The sequence below is a fragment of the Cyphellophora europaea genome (genome assembly GCF_000365145.1).
Source record: "Cyphellophora europaea CBS 101466 unplaced genomic scaffold supercont1.5, whole genome shotgun sequence".
NCBI lineage: Eukaryota > Fungi > Ascomycota > Eurotiomycetes > Chaetothyriales > Cyphellophoraceae > Cyphellophora > Cyphellophora europaea.
In genome coordinates this window covers 867,387-893,213 of record NW_008481811.1, presented here as the reverse complement: position 1 = coordinate 893,213, position 25,827 = coordinate 867,387, and the positions used below count along the sequence as shown (strand labels likewise).

At 55.7% G+C, this 25,827-nt stretch overlaps 9 protein-coding genes across 9 annotated transcripts; 4 read left to right on the top strand and 5 right to left on the bottom strand.

Moving 5' to 3' along the window:
* Positions 1-23: 23 nt before the first annotated feature.
* On the bottom strand, positions 24-1,697 carry HMPREF1541_05602 (uncharacterized protein; the record flags this gene model as incomplete). Its single annotated transcript, XM_008719942.1, has 1 exon — positions 24-1,697. The coding sequence occupies one exon, from the start codon at positions 1,695-1,697 to the stop codon at positions 24-26; it is 1,674 nt and encodes a 557-aa protein (XP_008718164.1).
* A 544-nt stretch (positions 1,698-2,241) lies between these two features.
* Positions 2,242-2,834, top strand: HMPREF1541_05601 (uncharacterized protein; the record flags this gene model as incomplete). The annotated part of the gene is made up of 2 exons (XM_008719941.1): positions 2,242-2,713; positions 2,815-2,834. 2 exons carry the CDS (start codon positions 2,242-2,244, stop codon positions 2,832-2,834), a joined length of 492 nt encoding a protein of 163 aa, XP_008718163.1.
* Positions 2,835-2,846: 12 nt separating this feature from the next.
* HMPREF1541_05600 (uncharacterized protein) lies at positions 2,847-3,902 on the bottom strand (the record flags this gene model as incomplete). The annotated part of the gene is made up of 1 exon (XM_008719940.1): positions 2,847-3,902. One exon carries the CDS (start codon positions 3,900-3,902, stop codon positions 2,847-2,849), a length of 1,056 nt encoding a protein of 351 aa, XP_008718162.1.
* A 1,995-nt stretch (positions 3,903-5,897) lies between these two features.
* On the top strand, positions 5,898-6,063 carry HMPREF1541_05599 (uncharacterized protein; the record flags this gene model as incomplete). The annotated part of the gene is made up of 2 exons (XM_008719939.1): positions 5,898-5,936; positions 5,986-6,063. The coding sequence occupies 2 exons, from the start codon at positions 5,898-5,900 to the stop codon at positions 6,061-6,063; spliced, it is 117 nt and encodes a 38-aa protein (XP_008718161.1).
* Positions 6,064-8,778: 2,715 nt separating this feature from the next.
* Positions 8,779-10,158, top strand: HMPREF1541_05598 (uncharacterized protein; the record flags this gene model as incomplete). The annotated part of the gene is made up of 1 exon (XM_008719938.1): positions 8,779-10,158. The coding sequence occupies one exon, from the start codon at positions 8,779-8,781 to the stop codon at positions 10,156-10,158; it is 1,380 nt and encodes a 459-aa protein (XP_008718160.1).
* Positions 10,159-15,801: 5,643 nt separating this feature from the next.
* Positions 15,802-16,961, bottom strand: HMPREF1541_05597 (uncharacterized protein; the record flags this gene model as incomplete). Its single annotated transcript, XM_008719937.1, has 4 exons — positions 15,802-15,853; positions 15,914-16,037; positions 16,113-16,779; positions 16,842-16,961. 4 exons carry the CDS (start codon positions 16,959-16,961, stop codon positions 15,802-15,804), a joined length of 963 nt encoding a protein of 320 aa, XP_008718159.1.
* Positions 16,962-17,588: 627 nt separating this feature from the next.
* Positions 17,589-19,780, bottom strand: HMPREF1541_05596 (uncharacterized protein; the record flags this gene model as incomplete). The annotated part of the gene is made up of 3 exons (XM_008719936.1): positions 17,589-18,861; positions 18,908-19,153; positions 19,206-19,780. The coding sequence occupies 3 exons, from the start codon at positions 19,778-19,780 to the stop codon at positions 17,589-17,591; spliced, it is 2,094 nt and encodes a 697-aa protein (XP_008718158.1).
* Positions 19,781-20,787: 1,007 nt separating this feature from the next.
* Positions 20,788-22,659, top strand: HMPREF1541_05595 (uncharacterized protein; the record flags this gene model as incomplete). Its single annotated transcript, XM_008719935.1, has 1 exon — positions 20,788-22,659. One exon carries the CDS (start codon positions 20,788-20,790, stop codon positions 22,657-22,659), a length of 1,872 nt encoding a protein of 623 aa, XP_008718157.1.
* A 544-nt stretch (positions 22,660-23,203) lies between these two features.
* Positions 23,204-25,310, bottom strand: HMPREF1541_05594 (uncharacterized protein; the record flags this gene model as incomplete). Its single annotated transcript, XM_008719934.1, has 3 exons — positions 23,204-23,350; positions 23,400-24,731; positions 24,777-25,310. The coding sequence occupies 3 exons, from the start codon at positions 25,308-25,310 to the stop codon at positions 23,204-23,206; spliced, it is 2,013 nt and encodes a 670-aa protein (XP_008718156.1).
* Positions 25,311-25,827: the final 517 nt, after the last annotated feature.

Below are 25,827 nucleotides of genomic sequence, written 5' to 3'. Positions count from 1 at the left end.
CTCCAGGAAGCCGCTTTAATATATCACCTCGCGCCACTACCCTCACCACCTCCACCCCCAACAAGTTCGCTCTGCACCGCCTTGACGCCTCCCTTCCCACCGCTTTTGCCACTGCTGTCACCCCCACCAACGGGCTTCCCATCAAACTCCACAATCTCCTCAATCACTAACCCGCCATCCTCCTCACCACTGCGCCTCTCCCCACCCATCTCAGCATCTCCCCTCACCACCGCTGCTCCCGCGACCTCCTCATCCCTGTACGGCGGCCCGAGCTCGTTATCTCCCTCCTCCTGCGGCCCCTGCGCCTGCACCATCGTAACAGCCCGTTTCCTCGCCACCCACCTCTTGAAGCGCCCAAAAAGCAGCAGGCTCGTGACCAGCGCAACCACGAAGCTCGCACAGATGGCGCCGCCGATGATCTCGTAGTTGTCGCCTGCGGCCTCGACGCCGTCCCAAAAGGGTCCGGTTGGGTGCGCGGTGTTGAGGATGAGGGAGAGAAGCTGGATGACGCCGATGACGATGGCGCAGATGACCGTCAATGTTGTGAGGACGATGGAGTAGTAGAGGAAGGTTAGAGGGTCTTTTACTCTGTTCCTGCCCTGAGGCGTTGCGGCGGGTGGTGATGGGGTGGAATTGTCGTCGTCGTTGTGGTGGTGGATGGAAGTGTCGTCTGCGTCCACGTAGCCGACACCGAGCTCTTGCGTGCGCGCGTCTTCTGCCGCCAGCGCTTGGCCCCGTGCTTCTGTCTCTTTTTTGTCCCCGCCCATGCCCATGGGCGCCACGTACATGGACATCATGAGCGCCCCGTCCGCGGTGTCGACTAGACACATGCCCGCCGTGAACAGCACGGGGAATATCAGAATCAGCCACAGACTCGTGCCGCTGGCGCCCTGGATGGAACTGATTCCCAACAGGGCAATCTCGCTGCTCGTGTCGAAGCCCAGCCCAAACAGCACGCCCAGCGGGTACATCTTCCACGGCCGGTCGATGAGCTTGAACATGCGCTTCAGCACGCGGAAGAGGACGCCGCCGCCCTCGATCTTCCAGCCCTCGGCCGCCGCGGCGTGCGGGCTCATGTCCACGACCCGCCGCATTTGCAGCACCAGCTTGTAGAGGATGTACGCGTTCATGACGCCCAGGAGGATCAGGAACACGGCAGACACGGACGTGCCGATAATGCCGCCGACGGTGCCGAAGCCGTCAAAGTGTTTAGAGACGCCGGCGGCGGTGGCTGCAACAACAATGCTTGTGACGACGACGATGGTGCTGTGGCCTAGCGAGAAGAAGGTCCCGACCGTGACGGGTCGCTGGCCGGTCGCGATCAACCGCCGCGTCATCAGGTCGATGGCACTAATGTGGTCGGCGTCCAGAGCATGGCGCAGACCGAGGCTGTAGGCTAGTGCGGCCGTGCCCAGGAGGTGCGTGTCTGTGTGGAAGGCGAGGATTAGGCCGCAGATGGCCCAGACTATAAGGTTGACGAGGATCAAGAGCAGAATGATCAGGATCGCGGGTAGAGGTAGCGCACGGAGATACGGGATGCGGGTGTGGATTTTGGAGAGGCGGGTATGCGTTTTGGTTTTGAACGCCGAAGCCCGCACGAGGAGGGGATGCCTAGAGGAGGCAGAGGCGTTTGTGGCATCTGTGCCATGCGACGTGGATGTGGCGGAACGGGGACAGGCGTGAGTTGAGTCATCCATCGCTGCTGTGCTTTTGGAACCGTGTCTCCGTTGGTAGAGGTACAATCACTGCCTGAGAATTTACGACCCCTCCCTCGAAAGGACTGAGTTCATTCGGTCTCGTTTTGACGAAGGCGAGGCAAAGGAGACTTGAGAGAAGAGTCCAAGGGATACAGTCGTAATGGACCGCCCCGGGCTGATGGCTCCGCTACTCCCACGTCCTCTCCGGTGAGAGAATAACGACGACCTTGAAGCTCTAGAACACGAGCAAAAGCTGCCGCCAAGCCGCAGCGCGGGGTCGCCACACCCCACCCTCGTATCGATAGCGATAAGTCGGTAGGACCTCCGATATCGTGAGACAGTGATTGGCTGGGTACCTGAGCGGCCGAACCCATCTATTCTGCGCAACTTGAAACGTCCCCCAAGTGCCTGGAATCAAAGCACACCGCCAGGTTGCGCTAGAGCTGCTACAGTACAATTCTCTTGAATCTCGTCACATCCATGTCTGGCACATAGAACTTTCCAAGTGACGTTACATTTCCACCTCTGTACATCGTCCTTCGACATGAGCGAAAGCGAAGCCCTGCCCAGCCAGACCACCATGGCGGCACCGGCAGCAGAATCAAGCACGCTCAAATCGCTCCCTTTCCGTGCTCCATCTACCTCTCCAGCCTCTGGCACTACCTCCTCCACTTGGAACACACCTCCGATCGAGTTCCTCACCGGCCGCTGGTATGTCACGCACTCGACACTACCGATGTGGAAATCGAATCGCAATGTCACCATCACCTACACCCCACTCGACAGTCCGGCTGACGCCATCGACGACCTGGTCGAGTACCAGCCGCTCAAGAGCGAAAAGCAGAAGACAGTGCGGGGAGTAGACTCTCCCGACCCGCATGTGGCGGCGGCGTACAACTGGCGCGGCCGCGGCTGGCTCAAGATCGCGAGCAGCCACTGGGAGGTCCTTGGCTGGGGAGAGGAGGAAGGAGGCTGGGCCGTGACGTTTTTCGCTAAGACCCTCTTCACGCCGGCCGGTATCGATGTGTATGCGCGGCAGAAGGGCGGCCTTTCCAAGGACCTGCTGGACCGCATTCGGGGCGAAATGAAGAAGGTGCAGGATGATCCCTTCAAGCAGCAGGCGGAGCAGATTTTTGAGATTCAGCACGATCAATGAGCCTCTCCGTTTTGCTGTTGGCGCTCGAGGGCACAGGCTGAACCTGACAAGGTCGCGTCGGTGTAAGCGCCTGTGGAGATGAGATCGCTCTCCATCTTGGCCCATTTGTCTAGATTGCCAGAAGATGAAATCTTGAGGTCGAGGTCTGCCAGCTTCACGCGTGAGATGCTGAGTTTGCCACCTGGTGATTTGTTGAGCACCATGAAAACACTGCAGTCACGCAACGCCATGGCGACGGCATAGTCTCGATGCTCGGGGTTGCTGGCGTCCTGCAAGCCCTTGGTGTGATGCTCTTCCTGCAGATCTGCCAGGTGATGGAGCACGGGCTGCACTTGCCTCCTGAAATCGTCAACGAGCTCTGTCGAGTTGCCATGGGTGCGGTCGATCTTCTCAAGAATCGCTTGGATAAGGGACGGGTCGTCCGAGAGTAGATCCAGAGGACAGAAGCCTGAGTCGCCTTTGCCTTGCTTGCTGCCTTTGGCTCGCTTGAAGCCATTAGCCGCGCACGTCCGGCACCGGCGGGATCCTGGCGGAGCATTTGGGCTCTGCCGCAGCCACTTTGGCTTGAACTCTCTGAAGAGGGCGTTTTCGCCGTGCCGAAGGTTGGGCATCAGCACGGCGTGCGGCTCCTCTTCAAGGGCAGGGTGGGAAATGTCGCTTTTTCCCAGGGCGCGCACCGACTGGCCCTTCTCGGTGCACTCGGCGTCCAGCTCCGCAAGGATCTGCTTGGCCTGGTCCAGCAGCTCGGGCGTCAGCTGGTACAACATCTTGGGCATAAGCACGTCTTCGTACGCGCGCTCAAAGAGCGGCGTGATCCGTTCCCGAATGGCACTCAGGTTCTCGATACACGGCCGGGTCGTGGGCAGGTCCTTGCGCAGGCGCAGCACACAGCAATGATCGTGTGCGGCGATCTGTGGGTCTGAGGTTATTGGGGCGATGCTGTAGATGACATTGGCGTTCCCCTCTGTAAGGTAGTGCAAGGTGAGGGGAGTATTCTGGAGCAGATCCATGCATCGGCTGGGATCTTCATGTGGGGCGGTGCTGTCCATGTCTTTGTTACAATGCAGTTGCCTGGGACAGTCGAAGTTATGCAAATTACGTCTGAAAAACTTTCCCCATCGGGCTGATTAACACTGTTGACGCCTCAGGTGTTGGATAGAGCAACCCATCATCGTCATTACCCTTTCGCTTGGGTACCCTTTTCCGGCTTGGGTGGCTTCCACGAGGCTGGGGTTGCAGGAGCCGCGGGGATGCCACTTGCTAAGTGGGTTCTCTATCACAAAAAAGTTTATTGGACGAATTAAGAAAGCCTTTAAAATTATGTAGCTGTTGTAGAAGACTTGTATGAAATTTCAGACGAATTGATTTCGGAGGAAGTGGAGGGGCGGTTGCTGCCGTCGCCGTCCTTGGCGTTGTTCAGGCGGGCGGCCAGGCGTCGAGGTGAGGACCAGCGCACCCCGATGCCTGATAAAGGCCTCGCGAAGGCTCTGAATGTGTCAACATGCACCTTTGTGCGGTATGGCAGCGCTTCCCCAACCCTGAGAGCAGGCTGGCTGCTTCTGGTACCTTGGAAAGCCCCTCCCTAGGGTACCAATATGGTAGATAGTGTGGCAGTCTACACATAGGCTTGCCGTAGGCCTCAGGGCTCAAGGTGCCACCCGCAAGTCCCATCGCCAGCGCGGTATAGCTTACTTACGCTCGGTCCGATGCTCATCTCCCATGAACAAAGCTTTTCCTCTGCCTGGGCTAACACGAGGTTCTTTTGTGACGACCGAGCTGGTCTTTCCTGTATCGAGCCAGAGAATGCATCGACAAGTGAGGTGTGGGCGACCTGCCTAGATACTGATAGGGCATTCGTCCTAGAATAGGAGAAAGCCGCCGAGCACCAGACTTCTTCATTTGCAGACTGCCATGGGGTGGCAACGCTGATGTCGAAGAGGCGTCGTTGAAATTCAAGCTCTCCTCAACAGTACGCGCTTCTGAGTTCGGGTGGGCATCTTTCTGTTTTGAGTGACTCTCGGCTGATGTGAACGTCGAGGGCGCCGAGATGTCATCTTGTAGACCAGAACTGGTTTGGATGATCGGCGAGAATGCATCGATGGGCATGAGATGATGTTCCGGAACCGAGTTTGTGGGACCACGATGCGCGTAGCCATCAGTCTTCTGCACGAGCGGGATTGGAGGATGGCGGTTCGTGTTTGTGGGGACTGTGGTGGACGACAGGTTGCGGTTCCTGAGAAGCGGTGACTCCGTTTGATGCGCCGGATCAAACGGCGCAGAGACCGACGGTTTTGGTGCGTTGATTGGTGTCAACGTCTGGCCTTCGTTGGATGTGTGGCCGGGGTTGGACGGTGAGGCTGTCCGTAGCTTTGGAGTCGTTGTGGCACCATTTCGGGTCTTTGACCGGAGTGGCAAAGGGTCTTGTGATTGAAGTACCCCCCCAGATCTTGTTGCCATTTTGGGTCGTCGCCAAGGGTAAGTTGAGGATCGCGGTGAAGATGACACACGGATGTGGCTGTTGAATGCTCGGCCACGGCTTGGCAAGCGCAGGGTCTTTCGCTACCGTGCAAAAGCACCAAGGCGATCTGCACGTCGCGCACAGGAGCTCACAGGTAGGTCAGGCTACTGACCTGGCATCAACGGTGTGCATGGAGAAGTGAGGTCATCAGCGTTGGAGGCTCCAAAAAGTAGCGAGGTTCCGAGGTGCAACAAGCAGAGGTGCTTCTGAGGCTGGCGACGTTTTACGTCATCAATCGTTGCGTCTGCACCACATAGCACACGGCCTGCAGCTTATCCAGTCACTCTCTGGGTACAAGATATCAATATCAACGCAGAAACCCAAGCAGGGGTTACACAGGTCACCATGTCGAGCGTAGCCACAACCAAGTCGCTGGATCATCTGGTGTTGACCGTGCAGGACCTAAGTGCCACCATCAACTTTTATCAAGAAGTGATGGGCATGAAAGCCGAGTCTTTCGCTCCCGCAAATTCGTCAGGGACTAAGCGACATGCTCTAAAGTTCGGATCCCAAAAGATCAACTTACATGTCCATGGCAGCGAATTCGAGCCCAAAGCACAGTTATGTCACATTCCTCATTGCGGCTTCTGCTCCAGATCAACGCTAAACTCGAGTACAGACCGTTCAACCGGGCAGTGCCGACTTGTGCTTTCTTGTCGAGGAGTCGGTGGACCTTGTCCTCGACCGTTTGAAACAGAGAGATGTTGAAGTTTTGGAAGGAGGACAGGTCGTTAAGCGGACTGGTGCCCAAGGAAACATCCGCAGGTCGGTATACCTAGATGGGGGCTCCGCAAGGCCTTCGCTGACACTCCCAGTGTGTACTGTCGAGACCCAGACGGTGAGTTGCCATTCTTCTAACATGATGAAACCGAGGTCAAGGCAAGGCTTTGATCCAGTACGAGTACTGACCCATGTATCGCGATGGTTGCAGGTAACCTCATCGAGCTATCCAATCTTTGCACGTAGAAAGGACTGTAGGCCAGTACAAGTATTTCCTACAACTTCGTTAGCTGTTAGCTGGCAAGGCGCCGAGCATCGAGAGCAAGAAAGCAACAGATCAATACGACCTCGCTTTCTGTAGGCGAGCGTGCTAGCGGACCAGACAAAGGTTGCCGAGCTCTAACAACAATTGCCGGTTTGATGTTTTCCAGAACTGCCGACTTGAGACGGGCCTGGTACCTGAGACATCCGAGATAAGGGTCCCTCGCCTCCATCGACGTTGCCAAGTGTGGAAGGTGCGAATGGCGTTTTCCCATTGCTGTTTCGACCAAGGTACCATGAACATCACGCCATGCAACTTGACGAAGCCCATCACAGGGGCATACTCCGTAGCCCAAGAATGTCCCGGTCCAGAGCTGAGCCCTGTCTTTCTGGAGTCCTGTCTTCTGGAGTAAGGGGGGCGTCCCAGATTCGATCCCTGCTGCACCGCCGTGCCTAAGAAATTCTCCGACAGGCGAGCCTACGAGCCTGCCCGCCTCTGCACCACTTGGTACCTGTACCGCTTCGCCCGTACCCACACCCGGCTTCATCTCCTCGCGCAGCTCGCTTCGTTCTGGTCAATTCAATAGTGCTCTCGTCTGTTGAGCACCTAGCGCTGTGCATGGCAGCCGGAGAAAATATCATACTGAGAGAAATAACCGAAGGCTAGCCTCAGACTAGCCGCGCATCATTTGTCTGGTCTCTCTGATCCGAATTCGCGCAGTCCAGCATACTCCGTATCCGAGTTTGACCTGGACACAATCGTAACACCTACGGAGGTACGGAGTAGACATGGGCCACATGTCACTCGTCCGCGACTCCGGCCTCCAGGACTTTGCGCGCCGCGGAACAAGATTACCGTCTCCATGACATGGAGCCCGTCGCTGCCAAAGTTTCCACAACTGGCTTTTAGTCGCAAAGTCTCGAGTGTGTAGGGTGTTAGGGAATGAAGCTAATCAGCCCGTGGGGCAGAGGTTTGTTGGTGTTACAGTGCCATGGCCCACGAATGCATCCCATTCTCGCATCAGCACCGGCCGCATAGCCTGATGGGCCTAAGGCTACCGCGCTGGTAGGGGTCCTGCTTCGAGCAACCCTGGTCAGTTGCCCGCTTCCATGCAGACTCCAACCTCCAACAGAGCCAGCAGAAGCCAGCAGCAGACTTGCCCAGACAGAGCTTCCACTTAATCGATATCATAGCTCTAATGCTGTTGCTGCCTTGGACAACTGCCGCCACCGAGCTATTCGTCTAGTCTAAATTGCGGTATCCTCTCCGCTGTGGCTTTGCATCTTTGCCAGGTAGATCCCAGATGTCGTCGTTTCAGATGGTGGAAATCCTTCTGCTCCGGTGCTGCCTGCGCCGTTGTGACTGGCAACGACCTGCTGTACAAAAACGACAGCCTGCGGTGCAGATCCAACCGTGCCCTCGCACGGATCGCCCAACCAGTTCTCGCCTGCTAAGACAAAATACCTCTACATCGACGTGCTTCGCTTACGCCCCTTCTGGATTTCTGAGCTTATGCTCGTGTTCCAAACCGCAAGCGAACCAAGTACAATCGCTCGCCGTGTCCCTGAGCGGCTTCCTCCGCTGTGGCTCCTTTGCAGGTGGCTGCATATCGAATCCTGACCAAAAAGCTTCCGTTGACGCTGCTTGCTAGCCCATCTGATCGTCGGTCTTCGGCTGCGCAAGCATTCTGTCGATCCTCTTGTCTGCTTTTCGACCAAGATCCTCACCCCGTCCGTCATCCTCAGCCTAGTCCTATCCAGGAAACGTTAGTTCCTGCCCACTCTTATAGTGGCTACTATGAGCATGACCGTCACTAACATCTGAAGCATATATCTCTGCCTCATTCGCCAGAACCGCCACCACTCAGTATACCGAACCCTAGCACCATTTTTCTGTCTTAAATCATTGTACCCATCTCTTCATCACGACACCCTTGACAGTCTTTTACACTGCCATCTACAATTAACCATACCACACATTCCTTCCAAGCAAACAATTAATGCACAGCCACTTGGCCTCACGCCTCTACGCATTATCCGGCAGACGTCCTCTACCTGCAGGTGAATACTGGTGGTGGAAGAACAACCCGTCCTGAATCAGAAGCATTGACTGGTCAAGCAAAGATTCTAGGCGAGTCCATACCAGATTGCATCTCGCCCACATATCGATATCGCTGTGTCACCATCCCAGCAGCTACCCGTTTTCGGTTGCAACCCAGAGATCCATGGTCCCGACTTCAGGTCTGCGAGGCGTGCAACACGGATTCTATCGCAAAGAGCCCCGCGCCGACGACACGTGAGTCCCCTGCCTGGTTATGCAACCGCGTCCTGGCGCAGGAGATCGACAGTTTGAGAGCCCTCCGCGCACTCGCCCACCGAGTACTACTGCCCCCGCTCAAGCTCCCTCTTATCCTCAACCTCCGGACATGTTGGCCGCTCCTTACCAGACCCCGAAATTCCCCGAGGCTACTGTCCCGCATCTAGCACCGTCTGCCTCTCAACCCACGCTTCCACCATTGTCGCAGTTCCCACTGCAGCCTGGGCCACCGTACGGTTCTTCCTCTTACACCGCGCCTCCTCTGTACCAGCAGTCAGCTCTCCACCATGCACCGCTGCATCCCTACCATGCAACAGGAGCATATCAGTCATTTCCTCCATCAAGTGGCGTCGTCTCACGTTGTCCGAATCAGCCCTCCCTGCGAATTGGCGAAACCGAGTCGGCGGCAGTCGCAAATCCTGGAGTTTCTCCATCCTCACGCGGTCCCCTTGCTATTCCTCTCAAGCGGCCGTACGACCTGGCAGAAGAAAGGCAAGACGACTCGGAGAACGTTCACCGCTCCGGCCGACATCCCAGGCTTCCCGGCGAGGCTACGTCTTCTCAACAGCCGCACTTTGGTGATACAAGCGAGAGTCGGATTTTTATGTCCTCAACCTCGGTCTCGAGTACGTCCACGCCGACCACTGCAAGCTACCAAACCCTGGGCACTGGCCCATGGTCAGCTGGCCAGTCCGTGGCTTCGATCAGTCCCCGGGCTACGCGATTCTCGCTTCGTATTCGTCAACAGCCTCGAGCGGCAAGAGCAGGACCAGATGGCAAAGACCGGCGCCCAATCGATCCACCTCCGGTGCTTCAGTTGCTGATGAGCAATTTTGATCCTCAGTCTCAGGCCGATCTCGATGAACTACAATCCCAATTCGTGGTCCATTGTCGACTTGTCTCTGCAAATCCTCCGCGGCGGGATATGAGTACACTGTCGTCGTACAGCGAGGATGGTTCACGGGAGATACAGAGGTTACTATTAGGCACGTCGGTGGCTAGTCCCTTCCATACAAAGGATGACCCCGACGTCGAGACTGCAGTACAACATCCACCGAGTGTGGAGCGCGCGTCCGGACCGGGCTCTCCCAGTCAGCGATTCTTCGCGTCTGGGGCGGCCAATAACCCTGGTAGCTTCGGACAAACACGACCGGTCTACGGACTACCATGTACATTCTTCATCTTTGCTGATCTATCGGTTCGCAAAGCTGGCGAGTACAAATTGGAATTCAGCCTCATGAAGATGGAGCCGGGCTACCTCATGGCTGGCGAAAAGCTACCAATACTGCACACGGTGGCCAGCCATGTATTTCGAGTGGTCAATGCCAAGGACTTTGACCAGGTACAACCGAGTACGCCGCTAGTGCGAGGTCTCATCGAGCGCGGCGCTGGCTTTCCGTTGAAGCTGAAGAAGGGAACAAGGGAAGGTGGCCGACGTCGGACCGGGAGAGGAGATGACGACAGTGGCAGCGACGACGACGACGAATAGATGGACATTGAACGAGTTGATGCTTCGCTGCCTTTCCATTCCTAAGCCCTGGACTTGACCAAGACACCGGCTTTTCACCCGCTTCGGATACAGACCATCAGGAACGTACACGCGAGAGATTACGGCAGGAGATTCGACCCACGAGAAAGTTTCAACGTATGGCTTGATGACGACACATTTGGGGCGGCATGCGTGAATTTTACGCGATGTACATCATGATCTTGGAGGCCTTTTCATGCAGAAAGAGCATATGACACAACACACGCTCCTACAGGCACATACGCGGGCGGAAGGTGCTTGGAAGGACGAGAAGGTGGAAGTATAACAGGCCAGTCAAGCGATTGGGGCGGAAGCAACGAATGACGATAGAAGGTTGTTGAAGTAATGGCTGCCAGGGAACGGGGACACCAAGGAAGTTGTAATACTAATCTAATTAGACGCATTACAAACAATGGACACCCTCATCCAGCTACCACCGTTCATTTGTAGACCACGAGCAGAGTCGATGGTACACTTGCACGTATCCTGCCGTGAGGTCCAGGACTTGGAATAACGCAAGCAGCATTGCTATGCTCTCTAAGTTCAGTCCTCGTGTCGTCTCTGACACCTGCCCAAAACGGCATATTGCCGAGTTCGGACTGTGGGCGGGGGGACTTCGAATGTGAGGTTGAAGTTCGACAGCGGTTGAATAGATCGACAAGTGAATGCTTCCAGTGCATCGGTAACTCTGAGGATTTGACTTTGGACCAAAGTGGCGGCCATTTCTACTTGTAGCAAACGTTGAGGGGCGGAAGGTTAAGGCTGAGGATCTGGCTTTGTACATTACTGTGTAGTGCTCCTGTAGTCACTGCATAAAGCGTGCCTCTGTCCCGAGTTTCCGTTCGATGCAACCGGCAGCTTCTCGAGGAAATTTCGTCATACCGTGCTTGAGGTGCCCAGGATCTCCCTCTAGTGGAGGGGGCCGACGAACTCTCTTGAAACGGTAATGTCAAGGTTCTCATGCAGAGAAAACCACCTTTGTGGTGATGTTTCCCATGTCCCTAATCCGCCTCGAAATCGTCATGTGTAATAGGCCAGCCCGCCTCTCCGGGCTCAGCCGACAAAGGCCCGAACACAGGGACAGGGATCCTGCAGCCACCGTTGGCTGTACATTGTACTCTGTAACATGCGCGATTTCCTTTCTGCCCAAGAGCTGTAGACGAGGAGACGAGCAAGGCGAAGCGTTCCGTGACCACGGAGAAGCTTTTTCCTGCTCCTCGCGCTACACAAAGCCGCCAAGGGGAAAAATTTGCAACCCAACCCATAGATCGGGGCTCATGCCACCTCGAGCGCGGAAGATCGAGACCAGAAAGTCCCAGATTAGGGAGGCTACCACACCGTGTCAGCCCCCACGCCCACCCCGGATATAAATATACATATAAAATGGGTCGAGGAGCAAACAAAATCGCAAGGTCGAAGTTTGTTCTAACATGCTCAGAGCCACGGGGAATATGGTGGTGGTGCTACTCCGTACTCGAGCAGTAGTGGGGGGCACTGCTGCACCTTCCGAAGCTCACTTGTGGTTTGGCGCCCAGCGATCACCAGCGATCACCAGTTTTCGGTCCTCGGTCCCATTAGCCCTAGAGCAAAGATCTCTATATCCCTGCATCCCTCTGGCATCACACCAAGTCTTTTCCATGCCGCCATTTACCACTACCACGCTCTAGACCCCCTCCCCTTCTACTGGCCCATACTAGCGCTCCGCCTGCTCAGAATCGTGATAGCTAAAACAAACGACGGAAAAATCACTCATGACATGTCCCTGGAATCCGGCGTGGGCAGTGACGTCGAATTGAGCTAACAGCATGCAAGATACACTTCGGCGTTGTGCTACCTGAAATCACTGCGGGCCAACGTTGCTATTCGCTGCAAGGGTCGACCGTCCCCAAGATGCTGCTCATGGCTCCGCACCAGAGTCGAAACGAAGTCAATAATACCGACACCACAATATACAGAGGTCCTCCCGATCCAAGCACGGCTTCACCAAGCTTCTCCAGGATGCATACTGGAGCCAGCCCAGATGCCAGGTCTTGGTTGCAACTGTCAACCGCCACAGCCTGCGGTTCCGCAACGGCTAGCCATACCCGAGTATCAGATCGCCCCTCTGACATCCACCTCCATATTAGCCTCTGCATAAAAAGAAACTCACTCTCCTGCAACTGCATGCAAGGCTGCCAGCCCGCCTCACTGATCTCCTCGGCTCAATGACATAACCCTGAAGTATGCCACCGCTAAGAACTTTTTGAGAGGTACGGAAAAGTACGGAAAGGAACGCCGCCGGCTACCGAACCGGGACGATCTCAGTCGAACAAAAGCACTGGGTAGTCAAGGTTGATCTCCCTGCCTTCACCGCTTGATTGCCGTGTCCAACATATCCCGGTACTCTGTACACCCCACATTATGCCCTCTGCGCCACGACCCTCAAGAGATGATTGCCAGGAAGAATGAATTGCTCGAGGTCGAATCGTCTGACCGAGGTTACAACCGAGGTCACGACCGAGGTGTGGTAACCCACTTTCTGGGACAAAGCTTACCTGTGGGTGGATAAGAGGCCTTGAGGTACAGATGCAAGACTTTTGGGAATACCGACAAAGTATGGTCCAAGCTTGACATTTCTGCACCCCGCTACACAGCCCCCAAGAACCCCATACCTCTACCAGCTCGAGGGACGATCAAAAGCCATAACAGAGTTCGCTGGATGGGAGTTTGGTCCAAAAAGCATCCCCAGACTGGGTTAAGTTTGGGAAGTGAGCGGACGGTCGATCACTCGGTTTACGCCCACAGACCCAGGGGGCCAGGGCAGGGAGCGCCCGGACCTTGGTGTTGTTCATCAAAGCTACTACTGGACAATCAACCCAGACCAGGATCGCCGTTGGCAGAAATACGGACTGCAAAGACTCTTCTACGGCACGCTAAATATCGATCTCGGACGATCGCTCAATTCTCGGTGTGCTGTAACCGGCTAGCCTGCAGTCCTGTGCATCGTGTGCATCGTGTGCATCGTGTGCATCCGGCCACATTGCTGGTCCATGCATCTGTTTCAGGCTTCAGGCAGAATCTTCGTTTCGACACGTCAAAATTTCACCCATAGTGACGGCGACTGTCCTATACCTTGAGCAACTCTGACTCAGCAGCGGGGTACATACTTCTTTGCATCACCCATTGTCGTGTCGTCTAACTTGCAAGCGGCTCATGATCGTCAGGCTTCACTAGCCCTCATCGCCCGGATGCATTATTGTCCATGATGGTGCATGTCCATATCCGCGTTGACGATACTTTGAAACAGATTCCTCAATCGGGGAAGTTCGGACACAGCCCTCCCTGCCGTGTACATCATTTTCCGGCTTCCGTTCTATCCGAGGAGACACCCCCTGGGCAAGAGGCAATTGTTCTATTATAACCCTCAGATCGCCATCACCATGGCTTCAGACCAGGGATCACGTCTCAGACAGCATGTAGCTGTGTCGCAGTTAGGGTTCGTTTGGCGACTCTCCAGCCCACATTTCAAGCATGAGAAAATAAGATGCCCGCTGCAGGACCCCGGCTGTTACGATCCCCGAGTGCACCATGCGCATCAAGCCTAAGTGGCCTAAGTTTGGCAAGGAGCAAAGACAGATATCAAGCCAGGTCACGATCTGGAGACGACCACCAAGAAAACGATCCAAGGAGATATATCGGTCCAGCCCAATCATGGTGATTCAGTGGCCGCTCTAGCCATTCAACTCGAGTTTCCATCGCAGAGATCAATTTTGATGGCCCAGTGGCTAGCCAACTCTCGTATCACTCCCGCAACCACCTTTCATGCTGCAGTGGTAGCTTTACAGCTGTCTCCACAACCCAACATCAGATGCACATCGTCACCATCGCCAGTCCCATCGGGGGCTCAAGGACCTTTCTTTCCTCCTTCCCGGACATTGCCAAGTCTTTCACTGCCTGATTCCCTTCAACGCCGTCAAGTCCACACGTATCAATGGCGCAACTGACTTGTCCATCATGCTCTCTGCCTCCACGTCGGGAGCTGAGTCTGTGATTGTGATGTCGGCATCATGCACGAATGCACCAAAGATATACCATCTCTTCCTTTCTCGTCCTCTCATCCATTTATGTGTCTGGGGCATGGTGCCCGAGATCAAGCCATAACCAAGGTCACAAAAGCGTATACCAATACTTTCCAGCTTCGGCCCTGAGACGGCAGATTTCCTGCTTGCTAACGCGAGTCACCGAACTCGATACCGCAGTTCGGTTCTTAATTGCCATATAACCCTCCACTTCTCCATTTCTAGCTGCGTGCGAAGGATAGGCTTATGTGTGCCATGCGTCAAGGTAGGGGCAGCGGCAGCAGCAGTAGCAGCAGTAGTAGTAGTGGAAACAGTTCCAAACCAGCAGCCGGCTTCTCTCAAAAAGGTGGTTGACCCCAGCAGCTTGATTCAGTGGTGTGAGAGCGTACGTAATGTAAATATTGTAGGGCCGGGGACGTTTCTCCTCCCTCCCCTGTTCTCCCGTCTCCTTCTCTCTGCTTCCTGCTGGCAAGAGACGGCCTCAACGGGCGGCGCTGTTCTTTTAAACGTTGGAGCAACGTTTGTTCATGTTCAAATGTGCCTTCTTGCCATCATGCCAGCCTGCCATTGATACAGCCCCCCCTCTCACCGGCTCGGCCAGACATCAGAGCTTGTGATGGCCCCAAGTTTGAGATGTTGTATGATTTTTTCACTCCAGTGAGGTTGGGGCGAGGGGGGTTGTATGTGACTCTGTGGAGAGAGCGTGCCAAGCTTTCCGCTGCCTGACAAGACTACCACCACTTTACATATTTAGTATTCCCGACGATGCAAGACGCTACGGCCATCCTATAAGTGTATTGTGTGCGTATACACCGTTTGCGGTGAGGGGTTCTTGAGAGTTCCTTTGTCCAACACTTCCCCCTCCCCTCTTCTGACTCTTAACGCCTCATCGCAAGTACAGTAGTACTGCTAGCATAGCAGCAGCAGCAGCAGCAGCAGCAGCAGCAGCAGGAGCAGGAGGAGGAGGAGGAGGAGGAGGAGGAGGAAGAGTCGCCACTGCGACTGCAATGCCACCTAAAAGGCAGTGGTCGCTCGAAGCACGTGAGCAGATTGCATATCGGACAGAAATAAACAAACACGCAGGGCAGCTCTATCATAGGAGCGACTTTCGGTTGCCTTTCATCAACACCGATTTCGCTTGGTCGTTCATCCATTCAATTCAGGTGTGGAGGGGGAGAACAGGGATGAGGTGTTTTGGGGGGGCTGAGTTGATTTCTGATTTTCCCGAGATACTGCATCTACCTCAATGTCCTGTTCTCCGAGATATACTAAAATCTTTCTTCTGTGGCACAGCTTTTCCTAGCTATCTTTCTGTGGCACGCGCCTTTTTCTCCGATGATGTTCCAATTGCCTGATGATCTCCCCGCAAAAATGCCGTTGCTCTCGTTGGACTTTTCCAAGATTCTCTCCACTTCCGTCCGCCCCTTTGCCGCCCAGTTTGCACGGCGTGGAAATTCGACTGGACAACCTTGCCAGACCATGTCTGTCTCCTCTGTCGTACTGTCCTCGCTGCCGCACCTTTCAGAGGAAGAAACGAGGGTTTCCTCTAGTGACCACCGGTCGTGGGGAGGCCGAGGTAGACCTTGAACGAGTCGTAGCTGTTGCTTTTGTCAGTAACCCATCTCCGGGGCCGGGCACATCGGGGGGGAGACACGTACATGAGCCATTGGAAGGCCGTCAAAGTACCGATCATGGCAATGCGGACGGGCAGACCGTTCCATAAGCCGGTGAAGCCGATATTGCCGTAGATGCGGGTCATGGCTTTGCCGGAACTCTCGCCGGCTGTAAGAACACATATTTGTTAGCAGTTGAGAAGACGTCGTGGGGCGGAATAGAGGAGAGGAGGGGGGGGCTTACGTTTTCGATCACTGTTCAGTTTGCTGACCATGACATCGGCCGGGTGGCTGACAATCGCACAGGCAATACCCGCGATATAACCGCCCAAGAAGCTGACGCCGGTCTGCGCCACCTTGCCGTACTCCTCTTTGGGCTTACCCAGCTGTTTGTAGATGACGCTGACCGTCTCCTCGAACGTGGCGAACTTGCACATGGTGTAGGGGATCTGACGGCCCCAGAGCGGCACGATACCCTTGTACAAGCCCGACACGCCCTCCTTGGCCACGACCTTGCTCCAGCCCTCACGCAGATTCTGTGCGTAGGGCGGTAGGGTGGTCTGCATGCGCACCTTGATGGCCTCCCAGGGACACAGCAGCATATCAGCGATGAACTCGGCCGAGGCGGAGGCGGCCAGAAAAACAACGGTGCGGTTCATGTTGGGGAACATGTTGTCGCCGTACTGGTGCTTGAAGATCTCGTAGAAGCCGTACTTGCCCAGCCCCTGGAACGAGTAGCCCACAAACGTCGGGCTCCAGCCGAAGAAGACGCCGCGGAGCCCCTCGGCCTTCCAGATCTGGGACCAGCCTTGCAGGTTGGACTTGTAGATGCCCGGCGAGACCTGCCGGCGCGTCTTGACGAGGTCGAGCGGCGTGACGAGCGTATGTGTGGGACCGCAGGCCACGACGCCCTGGTGGAGGAGGTTAGTTAGTTGGGGGGGTTTCAACGAGAGACGTGGTGAGTCAAACGTACACCTAGCATGCATGCTGCAAAGTATTTTGTCGAGTTGGGCTCGATTTTGCCAAAGGGGCCATAGTTGGCGGGTGGAGAGATGGAGGGCGGTTTGAGCGCCGACTTGGTGTTTGACGCCATGATGTGTACGAATCTGAGAGACGAGGAAAATCGAAGAACGAGGTGAGTGCTCAATGGGGTCGAGGTGCGCTGCGTCGGGAAGCTTGTGGGAGCAGAGAGTCAACCAGTCACCACCAGAGAGCCCAGACTTGGTCCAGCAGGTCTATGAAGCAGCAGCAGATACAAATCACTTTGTCAACGACAGCGGAGAGCACATCAATCGACACAGAGCAGGACGTGCACAGTACAAAGGCTGTAGCTTGTTGGGAAAAGATGGCTCATCAAGAGCCGCGGCAGCCGTGACGCGCGAGGGCGAGAAAGTCAGATCGCCAGGAACAGACAGGACACACACGAGCTCAACACCCACCGAACAAACAGGGAGCTCTATCGCAATGCTGTGAGTGGATGAGGACAGCGGGAGGTCCGGATGTAGGCATGGAGCTCGACGTCACCGAGTAACAGCATGCCGCTGAAGCTTGTTGGCCATCAAGCACACGTTCGCCTACGTCAAGCCTGGCGTTAAGCCTGCGGCAAGCTGATTCAGCGCCCATTTTCAGCCCTTAAGGGTCGCCAATCAAAATAGGGACCAAGCACTCGACGCTTCACGGCAATTTCACCGCCTGAGTCTCTACTGTATTATCATCTCTATCACCAGGTGCAGCTCTTCTCTGCCAACAGCCGCTTGAAATCCTCGGCCATGCATTCAACCACTACTCGCACGTCTGGCTTCTTTGCGCTGGGCTTCACCTTGTCGCCCTTGGCCTCTTTCGCCGGAAACTCAGCCAGCTTCTCGCCATCGACATCCTTGGTACTTTCGTTGACCACATCTTTGCTGCTGGCCTTCAACACCTTACCTTCCTGGGTATGGGGTGTAATAGGCGTGTTGTCGAGGATGTCTTGCCACCTAGAAAGAAAAGCGCCTGGTCCGGCGTCAGATTTTATGACCGGTGTCGGCGCATCTGGATCTTTGCGGGTCGATTGCTGCTCGTCGTGCTGTGGAGGCGCCGGTGAAGGAGCCCGTGATGGTGGTCTGCTCGAAGGCCTGCTATTCAACCCCGAGAAGATGCTGGCTATCGTCTTATCCTTGGACGGCGGTGAGTGCAGAACCGACTCAAGACGCGCCCTCGAAGCCGCATGCATATCGTCCAAATAACGAGATTGCGCGTCCAGTAAGGGCAGGATCTGTTCCTGCTTCTCGGAAGGCAAATTTGCAAACATCTTACCCAAGTCTTCAGTCACGTTGCCTGCGTCGGATAGCGTTCCTCGCTCCACCGCTGGTCCAGGCCGCTTGAACTGAGCAGCTGCTTGTTTGGCCCAGACAAGGTACCAGTCCGTGAGTGCTGGACCATTCTTGCAAGCCTGGTGAATAAAGGTATGACACGAAAACTGATGTTTCTTCAACAGCATGACAAAGTCTCCGATGGTAGGAACGGTGGAGCGCCCTTTGGCGTCCGTCTGAATCCTGGCCAACTTGATCATGTCTCTCAGGAAGTGCTCAAAGTCGCCTATGGTTCCTGATAGATTGATCGAGTTGTGCATCTGCCTGATGACCGGGTCGTAAGCATCGACCAGCTCTCGGATTGACTGCGTAAAGTGGTCCGGGCTAGCGTGACAGAAGGCTTTGATGATCTCTTTCCGATCCCGAATCGAGAGCTGTATAGCAAGATACTCCAGCGCATGCTCGTGTTGCTGTTGGTTCAGATTCGAGTCGAGACCTTTGTCTTTGAGCATGGAGCTGACAATCGAGATCGAATCCTTCTGACTCTGAGTACGAACGCGAGTCTGGTCCTCTCTCGACCAGGTTGGATATTCTCGCAGAAGCTGAAGTTGCTCCTTGCCATCTTTGCCACGTTCTTTCTCGATTTTGCCACCCCTGCTCTCCAAGTCGCGGATATCCCAACTCAGGACCTGAGAGATGATGCTATCGCCTGTCAGCTCAGGACAGACACGGGATTGGAGCGACGCACTGCTGCAAAAGGTTCATGCCCTCGTCCGCACCAGAGGTGAGGCCAATCCAATTGGTTACGCTCGACACGCTCATCTTGGCCAATCCGATGCGGACCATTGCACTGATCATTGATGCAACATTTCCGATGCGCAGGGTTTGCTTGACGAGCATGTAGGGAATGAGCTTGTTGGCGTTGTCGATCAGCTTCAGTAGGTACTGGCCCTTCGGAGACAAGACCAAGGTGTAATGCATGAAGGAGGCAAGACTAGAAGACCAGTCAGCGTCGGGGGGCACACGCTCGTGCAAAAGGCACCCACTTGACAAGGACGAATTCGTGCACCCCTCTGATCAAGGAGGTATGCTGACTCAGATCGTCGGTTTCCGATGCCTTTGCGACCGTCTCCTCCAGCACACTACCGTAGATACATCCATCCATAAAGTCTCGGAACGCTCGTGCTATATCATCGGCCTTGGTCGTATCATAGCTGGGATTAGGGTCCTTGACCTCTGCGAAACCACCGAATGTGCCACGGACGGGATACTCAATGAGAGCGGAGATGGCGGTGGCGAGGGTCTTACGGCTTCCTATAGCGCCCTTGTCGTAGCTTTCACTGAGGTTGGATGTTTCAAGATTCTCGATGATGTCGTAGCACTGGACTTTCCACCAATTCTCGGGGAGATCTTTCAGCCCTGGAAGGGTCAAGAGGTAGCGAGTGACCAGCGTCTGGAGTGCAGGCGAGGTAGAAGGATGGCCGCTGTGGACTTGGAATGGTGGTCCATAATGGCTGAGTGATCCTGGGAAGCGAAAGTCTCTAATCTCGGCGTAGGTGTCGTAGTGGGAGAGGATGTCGAACAAGGCTGCTGACTGGGTCGGCGTTAACTGAGGAGCCATTCTGATAACGCCATGGAAGTCAGGACCGCTAGTATAGATAAGTCAAGGAGGTAAGTCTATGTCTATGTGCGGGACGGCATCATGCAAATCATGCTTGAATACACACGCTCACTTACCCAACATACCGGGAGGCAATGGAAAACACTCACAAGAAGCGACGTGACGTCAAGGCAGCGTCGGCCAAAGTGCAGCAAGCACAGCCACAGCCACCACCACAACCACAACCGGCCAGCGCCGCCCTGATTTTCAGGCAACGAACCCCTACGGCATTCTGCAAACATCAATGGAGCCACTATGTCTTGCAGCCGGCGCCCATGTGGGATACCTTCAGGTCTGCTCGGGTCTTCTCAAGGTGGCAGCGCTCGACGAGGTTCAATCCGGTCTGCTGCTAGAATGATCTCTTGCTGTTTTGATGGGCTCGACAGTAAAGAAGCCCATGCACGATTCGACACGATGGCGCTCGATCTCGAGTTAGCGAACACCTACGAGTCAAGGGCCCGGGCCCTGGACACGAGCCCCCGGAGCAGCCCCCCGCTTACATAACCCCGCCCTCGCCGAAAAGTCCCCCCGCATACACCTCTCGCCTCTCTAAACACCATCTTACAGCGGCAGGTGATTAGTCTACCAGCATGCGTGGCGGCGCTGATTACACAATGCATGTCTGCGCCAGCGAGCCACGCTAGACCGAGTCAGCATAACCCTCAACTACCTCACTGAGATCAGTGTTTGAGCATGAACCGCTCTGCATATATATTGCCGCTTGACCGCAGCGCAGTGCATGGTAAGGAGTATTTATACAATGTTATCTGCTTGCTGAGCCATTGGCCCGGATACCATCGACCTCGCCACCATACCACAGACCACAGCTGTGCTATACTTCCGAAGGCACACTGAGTGTATCCTCACCCCCCCTTTGCGACATATTCAACACAAACACTACCTGTTGCTCGAGAAGTCGTATACTGCCGAACAACGGCTCCATCCGCCTCATCAACACCCCCACCACCATGGCCTTTCACGAAGGCATGTCGTGGCACTCGGGCGAAGTCCTCGCCCACAAACTCACTGGCGTCGACCACATGGACAACCCGACCACGCCCTTCCTCACACCCCGCGCTGCCCACCTCGTGCAGCGCTACCCTCTGATGGCGCTCGGCACGCTCGATGACCAGGACCGGCCCTGGACAACAGTCTGGGGCGGCGAGGCCCCGTTCGCACAACAGGTCGCGCGCTCCGTGCTGGGCGTGCGCACCGTCGTGGACACCGTGCACGACCCCGTTGTGCAGACACTGTTCCGGGGCAAGATGGATGGCGAGGTGCTCAGGGAGGAGGGCGCGGGCAGGCTAGTGGCGGCCTTGAGTATCCTTCTAGAGGAGCGGGCCAGAGTCAAGTTGATGGGGCGAGTGGTGGGCGGTGCTTGCTCGAGGCACAACGTTGAGCAGGAAGACAAGGATGAGGGTGTCAGTGCCGGCGAGGCGCAACTGGTGCTCAAGATCGAGCAGTCGCTGGGGAACTGCCCCAAATATCTGAACCGCAAGAAAATCACGCCCGCCATCCCGCACGCGAAGCTGCTGGACAGCGGCCCGCGGCTGGGCGACGCTGCAAGAAAGTTGATTGACAAGGCAGACCTGTTCTTCGTCGCCTCGGCCCACGAGCACGAGGATATGGACTGCAACCACCGCGGCGGACCGCCTGGCTTCGTGCGAGTCCACGACTCCGAAGATGGCACCACGAGCGAGATCGTCTGGCCCGAGTACAGCGGCAACAACCTGTACCAAACACTCGGCAATCTCATGGCCACGCCGCGGGCCGGTCTGTGTATCCCCGACTTCGAGACCGGCGATGTCCTGTACGTCACGGGTGAGACCGAAGTCCTCATTGGGAAAGATGCCGCGAACGTCATGGCAAAGACCAAGTTGGCCGTCCGGCTGCGCGTCGCCGACTCCAAGCTCGTCACCCAGGGCCTGCCCTTCAGGGGCCACAACATGGACGACGCCCAACAAGGTCGCTCCCCCTACAACCCGCGCGTCCGGCCCCTGACCACCGAAACCACCCCCGAATTCACCAACACGGCCACCTCGGCCGCCCCCGCAACCGCCACCCTCATCAAGAAAACCCGCCTCACCCCCACCATCACGCGCTACCGCTTCTCCCTCTCCGACCCCAGCGTCCACGGCCCCTGGCTCCCCGGCCAGTACGTGGCGCTCGACTTTTCCGCCGAGCTCGACATGGGCTATACGCACATGCGCGACGACGACCCCACCGCGCTGAACGACGACTACCTGCGCACCTTCACCGTCAGCTCCATCCCCAACGCCCTCGGCGTGCACGGCGAGGAATTCGAAATCACCGTGCGCAAGGTCGGCAGCGTGACGGGCTGGCTGGCGTGGCAGCGCGAAGGCGGCGGCGGCGTCGAGCTGGGCGTGCGTGGCTTCGGCGGCGAGTTCCGCTTCGACATGCGCGGCGCCAAACGCGTGGTGGGCTTCGTCGCGGCGGGAATCGGTGTCACGCCGCTGCTGGGCCAGATGGGCGAGCTGGACGTGGCGCGCGTGCACGTCGCGTGGAGCGTTGGCATCAGGGACGTGGGGCTCGCGCTGGACATACTGACGCAGTTCCCGTCGCTGCGAGAGCGCATGCAGGTCTTCCTCTCGGGTGACGAATCGGTGCTGGGCGACGAGGAGCGGACCCAGTTGGACGAGCTGACGCGCCTGGAGGGTGTGAAGGTACAGCGGCGGCGGCTGCGCAAGGAGGACCTGACGGCCATTGATACTGGTGCGGGAGTCGATGACTGGTATTTGTGCACGGCGCCGGCCATGAGGCAGGAGATCCAGTCGTGGCTGCCGGAGAGGAGTTTCGTGTTTGAGAATTTCGATTACTAGAAAGAAAGAAAGGATCGAGTTCGTCGATGTGATGCACAGGGACAGACAAGTAACGATTAAGGAGTTTGATGTCGACTCAACTCACTGGGCCGCCTACCTCAGCCAGCAACCACGACAGATGGAACACGCACAGACGGTACTCCGACAGATAATGATGTTGGGAACAATTATTATTTTTGGCCACTCTTGATGCCTAAAGTCGTGCCTGGCTAAAAAGACCCGCTCGCGTTCGTCTGAAGCGCTTGCTTTCGTAAGAGATATAGATTCTTCGCCTCTTCGTGGCTGCTAGAATTCGACTGGTGGATGCTGATATCATGCCACATATGCATATCCCTCTTCCATATGGTGCCTGTCCCACATGCCTTTGCACACCTTTCGCCGGTTCCTCCTTTTGCCCGCTCCTTGAGAAGCTGTCCTGGCATGCGTGTCGTGATGCCATTCGTAACAAGGAATGGCGATATAGCGTTGCTGTACTTTTCTTGGGTATCATCATGTAAACCGTTGCCGGCGCAATCATTTGTGCCGCGTAACCTCGGTCTAACGGTCAGTCGCGCATCTGCACGTCGCTGCTTTCACCTGCAGCCTCGATCCTGGACATTCGGTAGTCTTCCTCGATGTCCTTGTCTGGAAGGCTCAATGGGGTTTCGGACCTCGAAATGGATCCTTCTCCAGGAGGAGAGAACGACCACACCTGATCCATGTTAGCATAATGTTTTGGGCAGCGGCTATTGTCAACGTACCTCCATCACTGTTCTGTTGGAGCGGCTAGCCATGATCACTGCCTTCTCTTCCTCAAAAGCCACCCTCCATACGGCTTCGGCAGGCTGGCTCAATTCTCTCACAAGCTGACCTGTCTCTACGCTCCAGATCTTGACTCGTCCGTCGCTGCCTCCGCTGACGATGCGGTTGTCATCAAACTGCAGGCTCGTAACACTATTATCGTGCGCTGCTAGACGATGAATAGGCGTCATCTTCTGGAGAGACCAAACCCGGACTGAGCCGTCAGAACCGCCGGTGACAAGAGTGTTGCCGCGCATTTGTAGTTGTCCAACCAGAGACGTGTGTCCCTGTAAGATGGCTTGGCACATGCCAGTCTTAGGATCCCATATCCTGACGCTGGTATCGAGACTACCCGTGGCTATCCTCTGGCCGTCAAACGCAATCGCATATATCTGGCTGAAATGGCCTGTAAGAGTTCGCAGGCATCGGCCTTCAGAGATGCTCCACACGCGAGCCGTTGTGTCGTAGCTGCCAGACACACACATGTCACCGTGGATAGCCAGACACCTGACGCTCGCTTGGTGGCCGACCAGGACGTTTTTGCACATACCAGTGGGTATATCCCAGATACGTAACGTGGTGTCTCGGGAGCCGGAGATGGCTGTGTTGGCGTCTGACATCTTCAAGCATCGGACAGTGGATGTGTGGCCTCGGAGAGTGTGAATGCTCTTGCCAGTAGACATGTCCCAGACACGGACGTCTCGGTCGCAGCCACCACTGACAAGAATGTCATCCCACGGGACCATCGCCCAAACACCCATGACATGGCCCTTCAGCGTCTTTTGATGCTCCCCAACAGTGTTGAAGACATGTATCTTGGCATTGTCCATGGCGACCACAATGTACTTGTCGGTTAGGTGTAAACTTGTTACCACGCCTTGATCTGGAGTAATATGCTTGATGATCGAGTCGCCTCCCTTCCTCCACGCAGCCTCAATCATGTACTTACGGCGGAACTGGTGATGGTATGTCTGTGACTGTCTCTTTTTCGACCGAGGGCTGGACGGAATCTCGCTGGTATGGAGTGCCAAATTCGGGGCACTGTTGGAGGGACCGACGAAGCTACCATCGAGGGACCGCTTTGGCGACCGGTTCGTGAAATTGTAAGGACCTCGAGCGGCTTGTGGCAAGTATAAAGGCTCAATCTCCTCCAATGCATTCGAAGCCTTTCTGTACGCATGTTTGTCACACATGTTCTTCCAGAGCATGTCGTCATTGAGAAGCTTATGCCAGCGATGAGAGACCTGGGAGGCACGGGCCAGACTTCGCGGGTCATCGATAAAGGAAAGGACCTGTATTGTCAGCGCCGAGTTACTGATGCGAAGAGGGGAACGTACTCTTAAGCATAGTTCATCGGGTAAGTGCTCGAAAGGGTCTTTCTTCAACCTGGGAGAAACAAAATGGTGGACAAAGCTCAGCAAGTTGCTATCGCACATATTCAGCAGCTCGGCAAGATGACGCTGCCTCTCCCCAGCATTCAGACTGGCGAAATGACTTCTAGCATCTCGAAGGAAGGAGTCCTCGTTCTCACTAGCTGAGTTCCAGCTTGGGGCTCTCTGATAAGGGGTCGGCGAAGGGGCAGGAGTGGGAGGCGAGGCGGGAGCGGAGGGAAGGACACCGGCAGGCATACTGCTCTTGTTCGCATTGGATAGACGCTTCACTCGGGTATGTGGTATACTGTGTTTTGGTCTCGACGGGCGTATTGAGTCTAAAGGCGCGGGTTGTGGTGCAGGAAATTGGTAATCGATATCCTGGTCAATTGAGTTGTGTCTCGAGTATTGAGATCCCCTCGTAAGTTGTTCTACATCAATCGGGGGTAGTTTTGCGCGTGGAGACAGCGGTCTGTCCACGACCATATCGTCTGTATCCATGGTGAAGGACGGCGGCAAAAGCGGAGAGAGAGTGACGTCGGAGAAGGGGCGGACAGACGCAGAGAGTCAAAGGGTCGATAGTCAATGAACCGTTGGCGGTAGACTAGCTGGAGAGCATGCTTAACATCTGGAGCCGATCAATACGCAGGAGGAATTGAGTCGTGGCGGATGGGGTGGTGGGGAGGAATGAGCGGTGGTGGTCGAGGTCGCGATGACAACTAGGATGTTTTGCGGAGGTCGAAGTGGTTGGAATCGAGGCACTTCAGCCGCAACGACTTAAGATCGCGATCTGCTGCGTTTGTTTACGAAGAATTGTCGAGTTGACTGGTGTCAAATTGTGAAAAAGACGATGAATGGCGAGGAAGGTCATTCAAGGGAGCGTTTAGACACGAGGTTGGAAGCACTGGTTTCTGCGCTAAAGGCCTGTTGCAGAGAGCACCTCGAGGGCTTGCCGCGCCTCCCTGCTTCTCCAACCTTCCAGTCTTTGGCCTTCACCCAACGCTCGCTGTCGTTGCAG